The 12,500-nt window shown below is 41.8% G+C and overlaps 1 protein-coding gene across 1 annotated transcript in view; it reads right to left on the bottom strand.

Annotated features, from left to right (window-relative positions):
• The window catches only part of crtac1b (cartilage acidic protein 1b), a 48,260-nt gene that overhangs the window by 18,989 nt on the left and 16,771 nt on the right, over positions 1-12,500 (bottom strand). Inside the window, exons 4-6 of the mRNA XM_076285159.1 lie at positions 10,848-11,004; positions 608-742; positions 79-221 (exon numbers count right to left, since the gene is read on the bottom strand). Coding sequence (XP_076141274.1) covers positions 79-221; positions 608-742; positions 10,848-11,004 — 435 coding nt within the window. The remainder of the gene's footprint in view (positions 1-78; positions 222-607; positions 743-10,847; positions 11,005-12,500) is intronic.

Genomic DNA, 12,500 nt, shown 5'->3' on the forward strand with positions numbered 1-12,500 from the left:
TAAAATAGCGTCCCCCCACTTTAAAAATCCCCACTACACCACTGACAGACACACACACACACACACACACACACACACCTTGAATCTGTGTTTGCGGTTGGGCAGTTGAAGGAAGAGTCTATGAGGGCCATTCCAGTTGCCGTAGACAATGTCAATCTTCCCGTCGCGATTAAAATCTGCCAAAGCCACGCCCCTTCCATGCTGCTTAGCGTCCTCTACACCTGTGTGTGTGAGACAAGGTAGCATTATTACAGTGTGTGTGTGTGTGTGTGTATGTGTGTGTGTGTGAGAGACAAGGTAGCATTATTACAGTGTGTACGTGTGTGTGTGTGTGTGTGTGTGTGTGTGTGTGTATGTGTGTGTGTGTAAAGAGAGAGACAAGAACATAATGAGCATGTGTGTGTGTGTGAGAGAGACAGGGAAGCATTATTTACAATGTGTATGTATGTGTATGTGTGTGTGTGTGTGTGTGTGTGTGTGTATGTAAAGAGAGAGAGACAGAAACAGAAAGAGTGTGTGAGAGAGTGTGTGTGTGAGAGAGAGAGTGAGAGTGACAGAAAAGCATTTATGTCTGAAAATGACAATGTGTGTGTGTGTGTGTGTGTACCTGTCTGTGAAGCCACATCAGTGAAGGTTCCGTTGCCATTGTTACGGAAGAGGAAGTTGCCTCCATACTCGTTATCACAGAAGATGTCAGGAAGTGTTTGACTAATGATCGGTCCCACAGCCACACCCCGCCCGCCTACACACACACACACACACACGCACACACACCAGAAAACACGTATAAAAGACCCATACACACACCAGCACATGAGTGATCCATACAAACATTAACACAGTGAAAACACGCACACACACACACCAGAATACACGTAAGAGACCCATACACACACCAGCACATGAATGATCCAAACAAACATTAATACAGTGAAAACATGCACATACATGCATGCACGCAGACACACACACACACACAAAACAGTGATTTCAGAAATCATTAGAGTCTTTCCAGGCCATTTCCTGTAGCCAAGCTTTGTGCTGACACAGACACTGCACTACGATTACACAGCAGAGAAGTACAAGACACACACACACACATGCACGTGCACACACACACACACACACACACACACACACACACACACACACACACACACACACTCACACACACAACACACACACACACGTGCACGTGCACACACACACACACACACACACACATGCACACAAACAGAAAAAACATACAAACAGACATACATATTTGCATACAGACACAAACAAAAATTAAATAATGCAAATACAAACATACACACACACACACACACACACACACAGAGGCGCACCTTGTCAATAGGCAAGGCAGGCAACTGCTTGGAGCCCCGAGCCGCTAGGGGGCCCCCCGAGACCTGGTCTCAGCACGTTTGCCGTTGGAACAAGCGAGAATTTCGTCCATAGAGATTGAATGATGGATTACGTGATTTTGCGTGCTCCTGTTCTGTTGTACAAACAGTACATCTGTACATGTATGCTATAGCCTTTTAAACAGCCAATCTGTGTTCAAAAGAGTTCAAAGAGTCTTCACATATTTTTTTTAAAACGACAGACATGCGCGATATTCTTATCATGTTTAGCTAGTTGCTAACGCTCACTGGTCTAGAAGGATGAAATGAACACACACACACAGTTATAGTGATTATGAGAGATGCTGAAGTGAACACACACACACACACAGTTATAGTGATTATGAGAGATGCTGACGTGAACATACACACAGTTATAGTGATTATGAGAGATGCTGACGTGAACATACACACAGTTATTGTGATTATGAGAGATGCTGAGTGAACACACACACAGTTATAGTGATTATGAGAGATGCTGACGTGAACATACACACAGTTATTGTGATTATGAGAGATGCTGAGTGAACACACACACAGTTATTGTGATTATGAGAGATGCTGTCTCATCGTAGTAAAGTAACATGATACATACTTCTGTAATCGATATGATGAACACGTTTACTTGTCACAGAAATATTTGAATGAACACATTGAATGGCCAGCTACATCCGGTCGATAGATAGCAACAGGCGAATATCAAGTGGCAACGTAGATACTCAACATGTATCACATATAAAAATATTCCGACTGGATGGAATGTTGATTGACATTGGCTTTGCCCAGTCAAAATCCTTCCCAGTTTCAAAAATGAACGTCAGTGAATGAGTGACGTCGTATTGTTCAGTAAGTTGGAAAATAAGCTGAAGGAAAATGAATAGGAGCTACCCGTCTGGTAGAAGAAGAAGACAACATAGAAGAAGAAGCAAAAAGAAAGAAAGAGACAGAGGTAATAAGTGACAGATAATGATTTAAGCATAACATTAACATAACATAACATTAACAGTAAATGATTGCTGTTATTGAAAAACGCTGCTACTTTGTCTAACTAACGGGGAGACAGAATTTAATAGCTAGCAGCTAGCTTTAAGTGAATGCTATGATAGCAATGAAGAATGAAAGCTATGCCCAAGGAGAGCAATTACACATCTCTTTTATATTTCTCCTCAGGATCATTACTTAAATTTATAACCACAAAACAGACAGATAAAGTGGCCTCTGTCCACTATCAACGCTCCCGGTCACTGGAGGGAGAAGTTTCTCCGCTTTAAAACTAATCAAAACCTCTCAGGTCAACTATGTCTTAAGAGAGACTTTCAGAACTGGCTCTTATTTCAATAGAGTATAGTGTGCACAGGTCAATAGAGTATAGTGTGCACAGGTCAATATAGAGTGCACAGGTCAATAGAGTATAGTGTGCACAGGTCAATAGAGTATAGTGTGCACAGGTCAATAGAGTATAGTGTGCACAGGTCAATAGAGTATAGAGTGCACAGGTCAATAGAGTATAGTGTGCACAGGTCAATAGAGTATAGAGTGCACAGGTCAATAGAGTATAACAGAGTATAGTGTGCACAGGTCAATAGAGTATAGTGTTCACAGGTCAATATAGAGTGCACAGGTCTATAGAGTATAGTGTGCACAGGTCAATAGAGTATAGTGTTCACAGGTCAATATAGAGTGCACAGGTCTATAGAGTATAGTGTGCACAGGTCAATAGAGTATAGAGTGCACAGGTCTATAGAGTATAGTGTGCACAGGTCAATAGAGTATAGTGTTCACAGGTCAATATAGAGTGCACAGGTCAATAGAGTATAGAGTGCACAGGTCAATAGAGTATAGTGTGGGAAGGTCAATACAGTATAGTGTGTGAAGGTCAATAGCGTATAGAAGCAAAAAAGCATAAAAGCAGCATTTCTAAAAGCAGTGCATAAAAGGGGCTTATGAGGAATTGCCTACTGTCGGTATAGAACCCCAATAAAACTATTTCATTTCTATACTTTATATTGTGTACAAAGTTTATATTGGGTTTTTAAAGTAATTTACTGTATTTTATTCTATATATTTATTTATTTTTTTATTCTTTACATTTATATTTTCAAAATAACAAGGTTTTTCATGTTTGGAACATTTTGAATAAAAAAAAGTTTTATTTATATTTTTCATTGGTGTCAGATTATTTATAGCCTAACATAAAGGTGATGAACACAGGTCGGTAGGACCTAGCCTCGTGAGACCATCCTGATCTCGCGAGCTTCAGGGTTTCACTCGCAGATCAGTCTGGATACTTTCCGTTAAAGAAAATTTGGAGCAGTTCACCAAACGAACGTCCAATCAGCGTTGGCTTTGAGGCGGGTTGAGGTGTGACGCAATGAACAACATGACGGCATCCACAGAGAAGTTTTATTCAAATTAGAAAGTATTCCTGGGTAAACTGTGAAGCTATGAGTCTCAGCCATGCAGCCGGGAGGAATGAACGACACAGACATCCTCCACGGCTGATTCCAGTTCATAATGGAGGAATATACTTTCTTCAGAAGTGTAGGGCCTACCGTGAAAACTTGATGGGAATTGTCGTTGATTAGGTTCATAAATGGTAAGTTAAAACATCTTAACGTTTGTCACGTTACCTAACTTAATTGTATGTTAAACGGCATTAGAAGAATACTTTGTTCATCTAATTGGTTGATTTGGCCCGTCGATAACCAACAAAGGTGGTGATAGACAGATGGTTTATCCAATCAGCTAACCAGTATGTCCGCCCCTTCCCAAAAGTTCTTCAATGAAAAGTTCCCAGATGGATATGCGGAGCAAATCCATCTGGCGGAGTCAGGTTAGGTAGGACCCCCTAGACTCTAGGATCGCCTCTGCACACACACACACACACACACACACACACACACACACACACACAGAGAAGCCATAAGAATAGAGACCATTAAGGGTCTGTGTTTTCTAGATTGGCGGTGTCTATTTTCTATATGAAGTATATATGAAGTTCAGCATTCACAGTGCTCTGCAACCTCAGCGTAGAACATTGTTTTAGACAAACCCCTCAGCATTCACAGTGGTCTGCACCCTCGGCGTAGAACATTGTTCTAGACAAACCTCTCAGCGCTCACAGTGCTCTGCACCCTCGGCGTAGAACATTGTTCTAGACAAACCTCTCAGCGCTCACAGTGCTCTGCACCCTCAGCGTAGAACGTTGTTCTAGGCAAACCCCTCAGAATTCAGTGCTCTGCACCCTCGGGGCTGAACGCGTTGGTCCGCTGCACTCAGAGTGCTTCCAGGTGCAAACTGTACAACTTCTTAGAACAGCGCTGGCCACATCAATGTCAATTTTCTCTTGCAGACCAAATACTGTATAGTCGAGGAGGGGGTAGGAATTACACATGGTAAGAGCACAGGAAAACCCAGGCGACCAGCCAGTGTGACAATGTGACTATGTGACAATGTGACTTATGTGACAATGTGACTTATGTGACTAAATATAAACATGTAAAGCCTACCCCCCCCCCCCCCCACACACACACACAGATTTCTCACATATTTTAATCTCCCAGAGCTATTCCGTTTTACTTCTCCCAGAAAACTCCCATCATTTTCAGGGCCATCAAACTTTATTATAAAATCACAGATCCATTAGTTTTGTCAGTTTGTCTGACAGTTACCAAGTTGCCAAATTCTGTATGAAATACATCTTACACATACAAATTACTCACTTCATTTTAATTTATTTTGTCATAAAACCTGGCAACCCAAAACCCAGATCTGGGAGCGTGCAAGCAAGCAGGCTAGTTAAGTGCTTAAGTGAAGAAATATAGTGACTGATTCCACATCACATAAACTAATGAGTGTTGTTGGTACACAATAGGCTACTCGTGACCTCAAAACTTGAACTGACAGCAGCTCAGCTTTTGGAGATACTGGCAGCAGGTGGATTGTACATGAGCTGGCATGCAGTGTCCTGCTTTTGGTAAAAGCAACGACCGAAACACACTGCTGCAATTGGAGTGTCGAACTTCAGACCGAACTTCCCGACCTCAAATGTTGTGTGCAGGGCTAAGTTTGGCTGGCGTCCAGGCTACATTAGTGTTAATTTCGTCAGACGAGACGAGAGGAAATATGTTCGTCAACGACCTTTTTTTTTATGACTAAGACGAGACGATGACGAGACAGCAGTAATGTCCTGAAACACTGACTAAGACTATCTTAAGATGCATTATTGTTGACAAAAAAAGACGAGACTGAAATGTTTTGCATGAAATAAAAACTAAGATAAAATCTTTCTTCATTTTCGTCTACAAAATGAGAAGACAGAATATCTAGCTGTTACGTTTTCAAAATATTCCGAATGAGAATACGCAACAGCTTTCCTGTAGGCTAGTCTACATGCTGTTGCTGCAACCCTGTGGCTGCAACACGAAACTACATGGAACAAGAACACTGGAGATTTCTGCCAGAGTTAGCAAGATAACTACCTAAGCTTTATGCCACAATGCTACATACCCAGAAGTTGAAGCTTCTCTCATACAAATTAACATCCCCCAGAATGTCCATACGAAAATGTTCATCATGTAATGTTAACTATTTAACTAGTTAGACTGATGATGCAAAGTTTGCTAGCAAGTAAGCCAATATGGAAAGTTCGCTAGCAAGTTAGCTATGGCTAAGCTGGAGAGTCTGTTTGGGGAATGTGTTGTGTTTGGGCGCATATCGCCATCTAGCGAGGCGGAGTAAAACAATAATACTTTGGCCTACGACAGTGTTTCTCAACAAACTTTTTCAGTTTTAGGACCACTTAACTAAACCTAGCTAAAAAAAAAAAAAGATTAGACCTACTTCAACATTAGCCTATAATTAGTCTACACAATAGGCTTACTCACTGAACCACCTTGCTTATTGTCTTTGCACTTTGCTTATTGTGTGGATTCATACTGTATGATTTAAACTGGCATATCTTACATAGACAGTGTTGCAGAACTGTTTTTACATACAAGTTGGTTCAATATTGCAAACAACTCATCTATATTATATTTTACCACGTCTGCTCGCGGACCACATGGGATAGCTTGCGGACCACCAGTGATCCCCGGACCACACTTTGAGAAACACTGGTCTACGGATATGACAGTGGTCCAGTCAAATCTTTTACTGTCTAGGTCAAATCCCAGCCGAGCTATAACTGTAGCTCGACTTACCTGTGCATGTAAACATACTGACTGACAAAAAATCAGAATGAGTAATTATAACAGACGAGTAGCCCTGTGGACACACAATATTGTTGGAAAATTGAGATGTGTGAAACACTATTTGACTCAAATGGTAATCAGAAATAATTTGTTATAAAAAAAGACTAAAATGTGTTGACTAAAACTGACTAAGACTAAGATACTTTTAGTTTTCTTTTGAGTAAAACTAGACTAAAATGACGAGACTTTTAGTCGACTAAAACTTGATTAACAAAAATGATATTTGAATGACTAAATATGACAAAGACTAAAAAGGACATTTCGTCACAAGACTAAGACTAAGACTAAATTAAAAATAGGTGACAAAATTAACACTAGGCTACATGAGTCTTCCCACACTGTCCACTTCTCATCAGACGCAATCTGATGCAACATGACGAAATCTGAAGAATAAATGTCAACTGGAACTTTGAGTCTGTAGTGGATGTGTGTGTGTGTGTGTGTGTGTGTGTGAGAGAGAGAGAGAGAGACAGCTAGTGCTAGCCTACACTTTCACTGAACTCTAGACAGTGTCCGGACACTACCCTTCAACTGAGTGTACTGAGTGGTCAGCCGTGTGTGTGTGTGTGTGTGTGTGTGTGTGTGTGTGTGTGTGTGTGTGTGTGTGAGGGTGAAATGCTGACTGAGCGAAAGCCCTCTGCTCCTCCTGAGTGCCTCATAAAGACCAACCATAAGTCACCAGCTGCATGAGACACACACACACATACCACACACTCGCCAGCCGCATGAGAGACGCCATAAATCTCCCAGCACGGGGGGGGGGGGGGGGGGGGCAAGAAGAGAGGAATGAGAATGAGGGACAGGAGAGATAATGGCTGAACTGGTGAACACGGAGAGAACAGAGGATGAAACATCAGTTTGAAGACGGAGAAAGAGAGAGAGAGAGAGAGAGAGAGAGAGATAACGGCTGAACTGGTGGTAGGAGACGGAGAGAGAGAGAGAGGAATGAAGGACAGAGAGAGGGAGAAAGCGTGACAGTGAATGCAGTGAAGGAGAGAGTGCCGTAAAAGGAAAAAAATAACAATACAAACATTAATTATTAGCTCATTGCTAAAGACTGCTAACCGTCTGAGCAATAGTGAAAATAAATAGTAATTATTGAATTTAAATGTGATGAGGAAGAGAGAAGAGAGAGAATGAAAGAGGTGGAGAAGAGAGGGAGAGAGGTGGAGAAGAGAGAGAATGAGAGAGGTGGTGAAGAGAGATCTTTTTATGCTTATGGGATCTGGCAGATGCTTTCGTCCAAAGCTGTGTGTGTGTGTGTGTGTGTATGCATACAATAGGGCTGTCAATCGATAAAAAAAAAAATCGAATTAATTACATACTCTGTGATTAATTAATATAAATTAATCGCATATATAATTTTTGCTGTGAAAGTATTTTAAATATTTAAATTCAAATGAATCATTGAATAATCAGCATTAGTGACAATAAAGTTCAAAAACTCTTTTATTATTATTTTCACTGTTCAAAATAATTGCCATAATAATCTATGATATGACCTAATATGCTGAGGAAATGAATTCAAAAGTGCTTAGGGAAGAAGTCATTTCAAGAAGTCAAGAAGGCATTTCAGGCCACATATTCAATGGGACACAATGAAAATAAATTAACACTCCCCTCAATGTCAACACTTATTTCTTTGCATTGATGTGCGACTACAGAGTTGATGAACTCCGGTGATATGCAAATTCCTTGCTGCAGACATTGCAGAGGACTTTATTTTCAACACTTTATTTTTTATCAACACCATCAGGCCATTTTTTAAAAGTAAATGTTCCAATCAATGATCCAGGCAGCACGTTTTCTTCTCTCTTCTTCATTTTACAGTCTAATTTTTACTGACTAGAACGGCTCGGGGTCAAAGGTCATACGGAATCGATTAATCTGCACTAATTTTTTTAATCAGTTATTTTTTGTCAAATTAATTAATCGAAATTAATCAGTTATTTTGACAGCCCTAGTATACATGCGTGTGTGTGTGTGTGTGTGTGTGTGTGTGTGTGTGTGTGTGTGTGCCTGTGTGTGTGCATGTGTGTGCGCATGTGTGTGTGTGTGTGTGTGTGTGTGTATGCATGCGTGCGTGTGTGTGTGTGTGTGTGTGTGTGCATGTGTGTGCGCGCATGTGTGTGTGTGTGTGTGCGTGTGTGTGTGCATGTGTGTGTGTGTGTGTGTGTGTGTGTGTGTGTGTGTACAAGTGCACTACGTCACTGCTTTTCATGCTTTTGTATAAAGCCCGACCAAATAATTTGATTGGCCCGAACACATCTTCACCAGACATATAGACTTCTCAATGGACCAACTCCAGACCGAATTTCCCAAACTCAAATGGTGTGGGCCGGGTAAATCAAGGCTGACTTCCAGGTCAGTAACAGAAATAGGTGTGTTTTACTGTACATGTTCAAAAGCGGCCGCTCTACCGAAACGGCTCTGCTGTCGGTAACAGAAGCCTTAAAAGAAGCCAGGGCGACCTCTCGGTCATCAGTACTCATTCTGCTTGACTTATCGGCTGCCTTTGACACGGTTAATCACCGCATCCTTCTCTCTATACTCGCTAACATGGGAATCTCCGGTTCTGCTCTCTCCTGGTTTGAATCCTACCTCACAGGACGCTCGTTTAACATATCATGGCTTGGTCAGCTATCTGCACCTCACCATCTCACCACAGGGGTCCCCCAGGGCTCAGTGCTGGGCCCCCTTCTCTTTGCTATCTAGACCTCCTCCTTGGGACAGATTATCCGTTCGCATGGCTTCTCATATCACTGCTATGCAGACGACACACAGCTCTATCTGTCCTTTCCACCTGATGACCCGTTGGTTTCAGCACGGATCTCGGATTGCCTCTCAGACATAGCTACATGGATGAAGGCACACCACCTCCAGCTGAACCTCTCAAAGACTGAACTGCTAGTCCTCACAGCTAAACCTACCATACACCACGACATCAACATCAAATTTGACTCCCTGTCTGTTTCACCTACCAGGACTGCAAGAAATCTAGGAGTTTTTCTAGACAACCAACTAAACTTCTCAGATCATGTTGCCTCAGTCGCCCGGTCATGCCGTTTCGCACTCTACAACATACGGAAAATCAGGACTTACTTGACTCAAGATGCTACCCAACTTCTGGTTCAGGCAATAGTCATCTCACGACTCGACTACTGCAACGCCCTCCTGACAGGTCTCCCAGCCTGCGCAGTGAAACCCCTTCAGATGATCCAGAACGCGGCGGCGCGCCTGGTCTACAACCAACCCAAAAGGGCACATGTTACCCCGCTGCTCATCCAGCTACACTGGCTACCTATGGCGGCCCGCATCAAATTCAAGGCTCTAACGCTTGCCTACAAAGTAGTCTCCGGTTCTGCTCCCACCTACTTGAATGCCCTCATACAGACATACGCTACCTCCAGGCCGCTGCGCTCCTCAGACGAACGACGTCTAGCTCTACCACCGGTACGCTCAGGCCAATCCAAACTTTTCTCATCTGTTGTTCCTCGTTGGTGGAACACACTGCCAGTTCCTACAAGGGCAGGGACATCCCTCTCCATTTTCAAAAAACTCCTGAAGACCCAGCTCTTAAGAGAACATCTCCTCTCATAGCAACACTTACAACAAGTCTTGCTGATCCTAGCACTCACCAGCCGTCTTAAACTGACACATGACTGTTAAAAACAGCACTCACTGATGCACTTATTCTAACTGTACTCTAATGTTTTTTAAATTGTCCTAAAATTGTTGAGAATTGCTCTAAAACTTAAACTGTTTACCATGTTGTTAGTCGCTTTGGCTAAAAATGCGTCAGCCAAATGTAATGTAATGTAATGTAATAATATGTTCCACGGAATAGAGAAAGAATGAGAGAGAGAGAGAGTGAGAATGGACCTGTGAACTGAAAGAGAGATGGAGAGAGAGATAGAGAGAAAAATAGAGGGAGAGAGAGAGAATGGACCTGTGAACTGAAAGAGAGAACGAAAGAGACAGAGAAAAAAATATATAGAGAGAGAGAGACATAAAGAGAGCTTGCGGACTTGTGAACTGAAAGAGAGATGGAGAGAGAGAGCTTGCGCACCTGTGAACTGAAAGAGAGATGGAGAGAGAGAGCTTGCGCACCTGTGAACTGAAAGAGAGATGGAGAGAGAGAGCTTGCGCACCTGTGAACTGAAAGAGAGATGGAGAGAGAGAGCTTGCGCACCTGTGTACTTGTTGACCCGGGCCTCCTCTGCGACGTTGGCAAGTGCGATGATGCCGGCGTCCACGTCACTGGCCGCCTCGTCCATCTCGATGAGCGCGTGCGGACCCACACTCCCACTGGCGTAGTTGGCCAGGTAGATGGCGTAGCGACCTGTCCCCTACGGAGGGAGCGATGGACACAGAGGAGGATCAGGAGGAGGAGTGGAGGGAACGAGGGACACAGAGGAGGATCAGGAGGAGGAGTGGAGGGAACGAGGGACACAGAGGAGGATCAGGAGGAGGAGTGGAGGGAACCAGGGACACAGAGGAGGATCAGGAGGAGTGGAGGGAGCGAGGGACACAGAGGAGGATCAGGAGGAGGAGTGGAGGGAACGATGGACACAGAGGAGGATCAGGATCAAATAAAGTATATAAAATGTGTGTAGCCTTTAGAAATATACTAAATAATAAACCTCAACAATATCAACACTGACCGGGCAAATATGTGTAGATATATTTTATATATTTTATATACATTTTGTTTGTTTGTTTATTGTCCTCTATGTTTACTCTCTCTCTGTCATCTCCATAGTCTGTGATTATTTTATGTCAGTTTAAATCTGTGTACGTTTACAGACATGTAAATATATTGTTCTATGCATTCTATTGTATGATTGCTTTGGCAATGCAAACTCCTTATTTGTCATGCCAATAAAGCACCTTTGGATTTTAATTTCGATAAAGTGAAAGGTAGATAGAGAAAGAGTGATGGAAACAGAAAAAGAGAGAGTGTGTGTGTGTGTGTGAAATGATCATTTTGGTAACACTTTACTTTAGGTTTCTACATAAGAGTGACATGACACTCATGTCATGACAAAAACTGAATGACACTTGACAGGAGCGAGTGACAGAAGCGTTATGTCATAAACATTTATGACACGTTCATGACAGCATCATGTCACTCTTATGAAAATACCTCAAGTCAAGTGTAATCATAATTTCTAAGTAATTGTTGAATGTTTAACCTCCACATGGCATTTTAATGTGCTCAATATGAATATGATCTGTCTTCTTTTACACCAAAAGTTAGCCCAGATCTCCACATATCTGACCCACTGGATCCCCATCCTCGGGGCAGAACATGATACAGGAATAGACGTGCTCAGCTCAGGGAGCAAGCTCCAAAAAGACTGTGAAAGCCAAGTTGAACTGCACTCAAGCATCAAGCACATAGAAGGAATAAATAGTTATAATACAATACAATACAATAGTCACTATAGTAACTGTAGTTATAGATAGATAGATAGATACTTTATTGATCCTCAAGGGGAAATTCAAGATATATTATAATATATATATAAATATATTTATATATAAAAAAAAAAAAAAAAAAAAAAAAAAAAAATATATATATATTATAATACAATGCAATACAATAGTCACTATAGTAACTTGGTTATAATACAATGCAATACAATAGTCACTATAGTAACTGTAGTTATAATACAATGCAATACAATAGTCACTATAGTAACTGTAGTTATAATACAATGCAATACAATAGTCACTATAGTAACTGTAGTTAAAATACAATGCAATACATACACATGCACACACACACACACACACACACACAGCCTTCCATGATATATGGAGACAGACAGAGGCGGAGCAC

This window comes from Alosa pseudoharengus, unplaced genomic scaffold, assembly GCF_046254945.1.
Source record: "Alosa pseudoharengus isolate Yale_2024_CS ecotype anadromous, Long Island Sound unplaced genomic scaffold, YU_APseudo_1.1 YU_APseudo_1.1_scf_15, whole genome shotgun sequence".
In the NCBI taxonomy this organism is placed as follows: Eukaryota; Metazoa; Chordata; class Actinopteri; order Clupeiformes; family Clupeidae; genus Alosa; species Alosa pseudoharengus.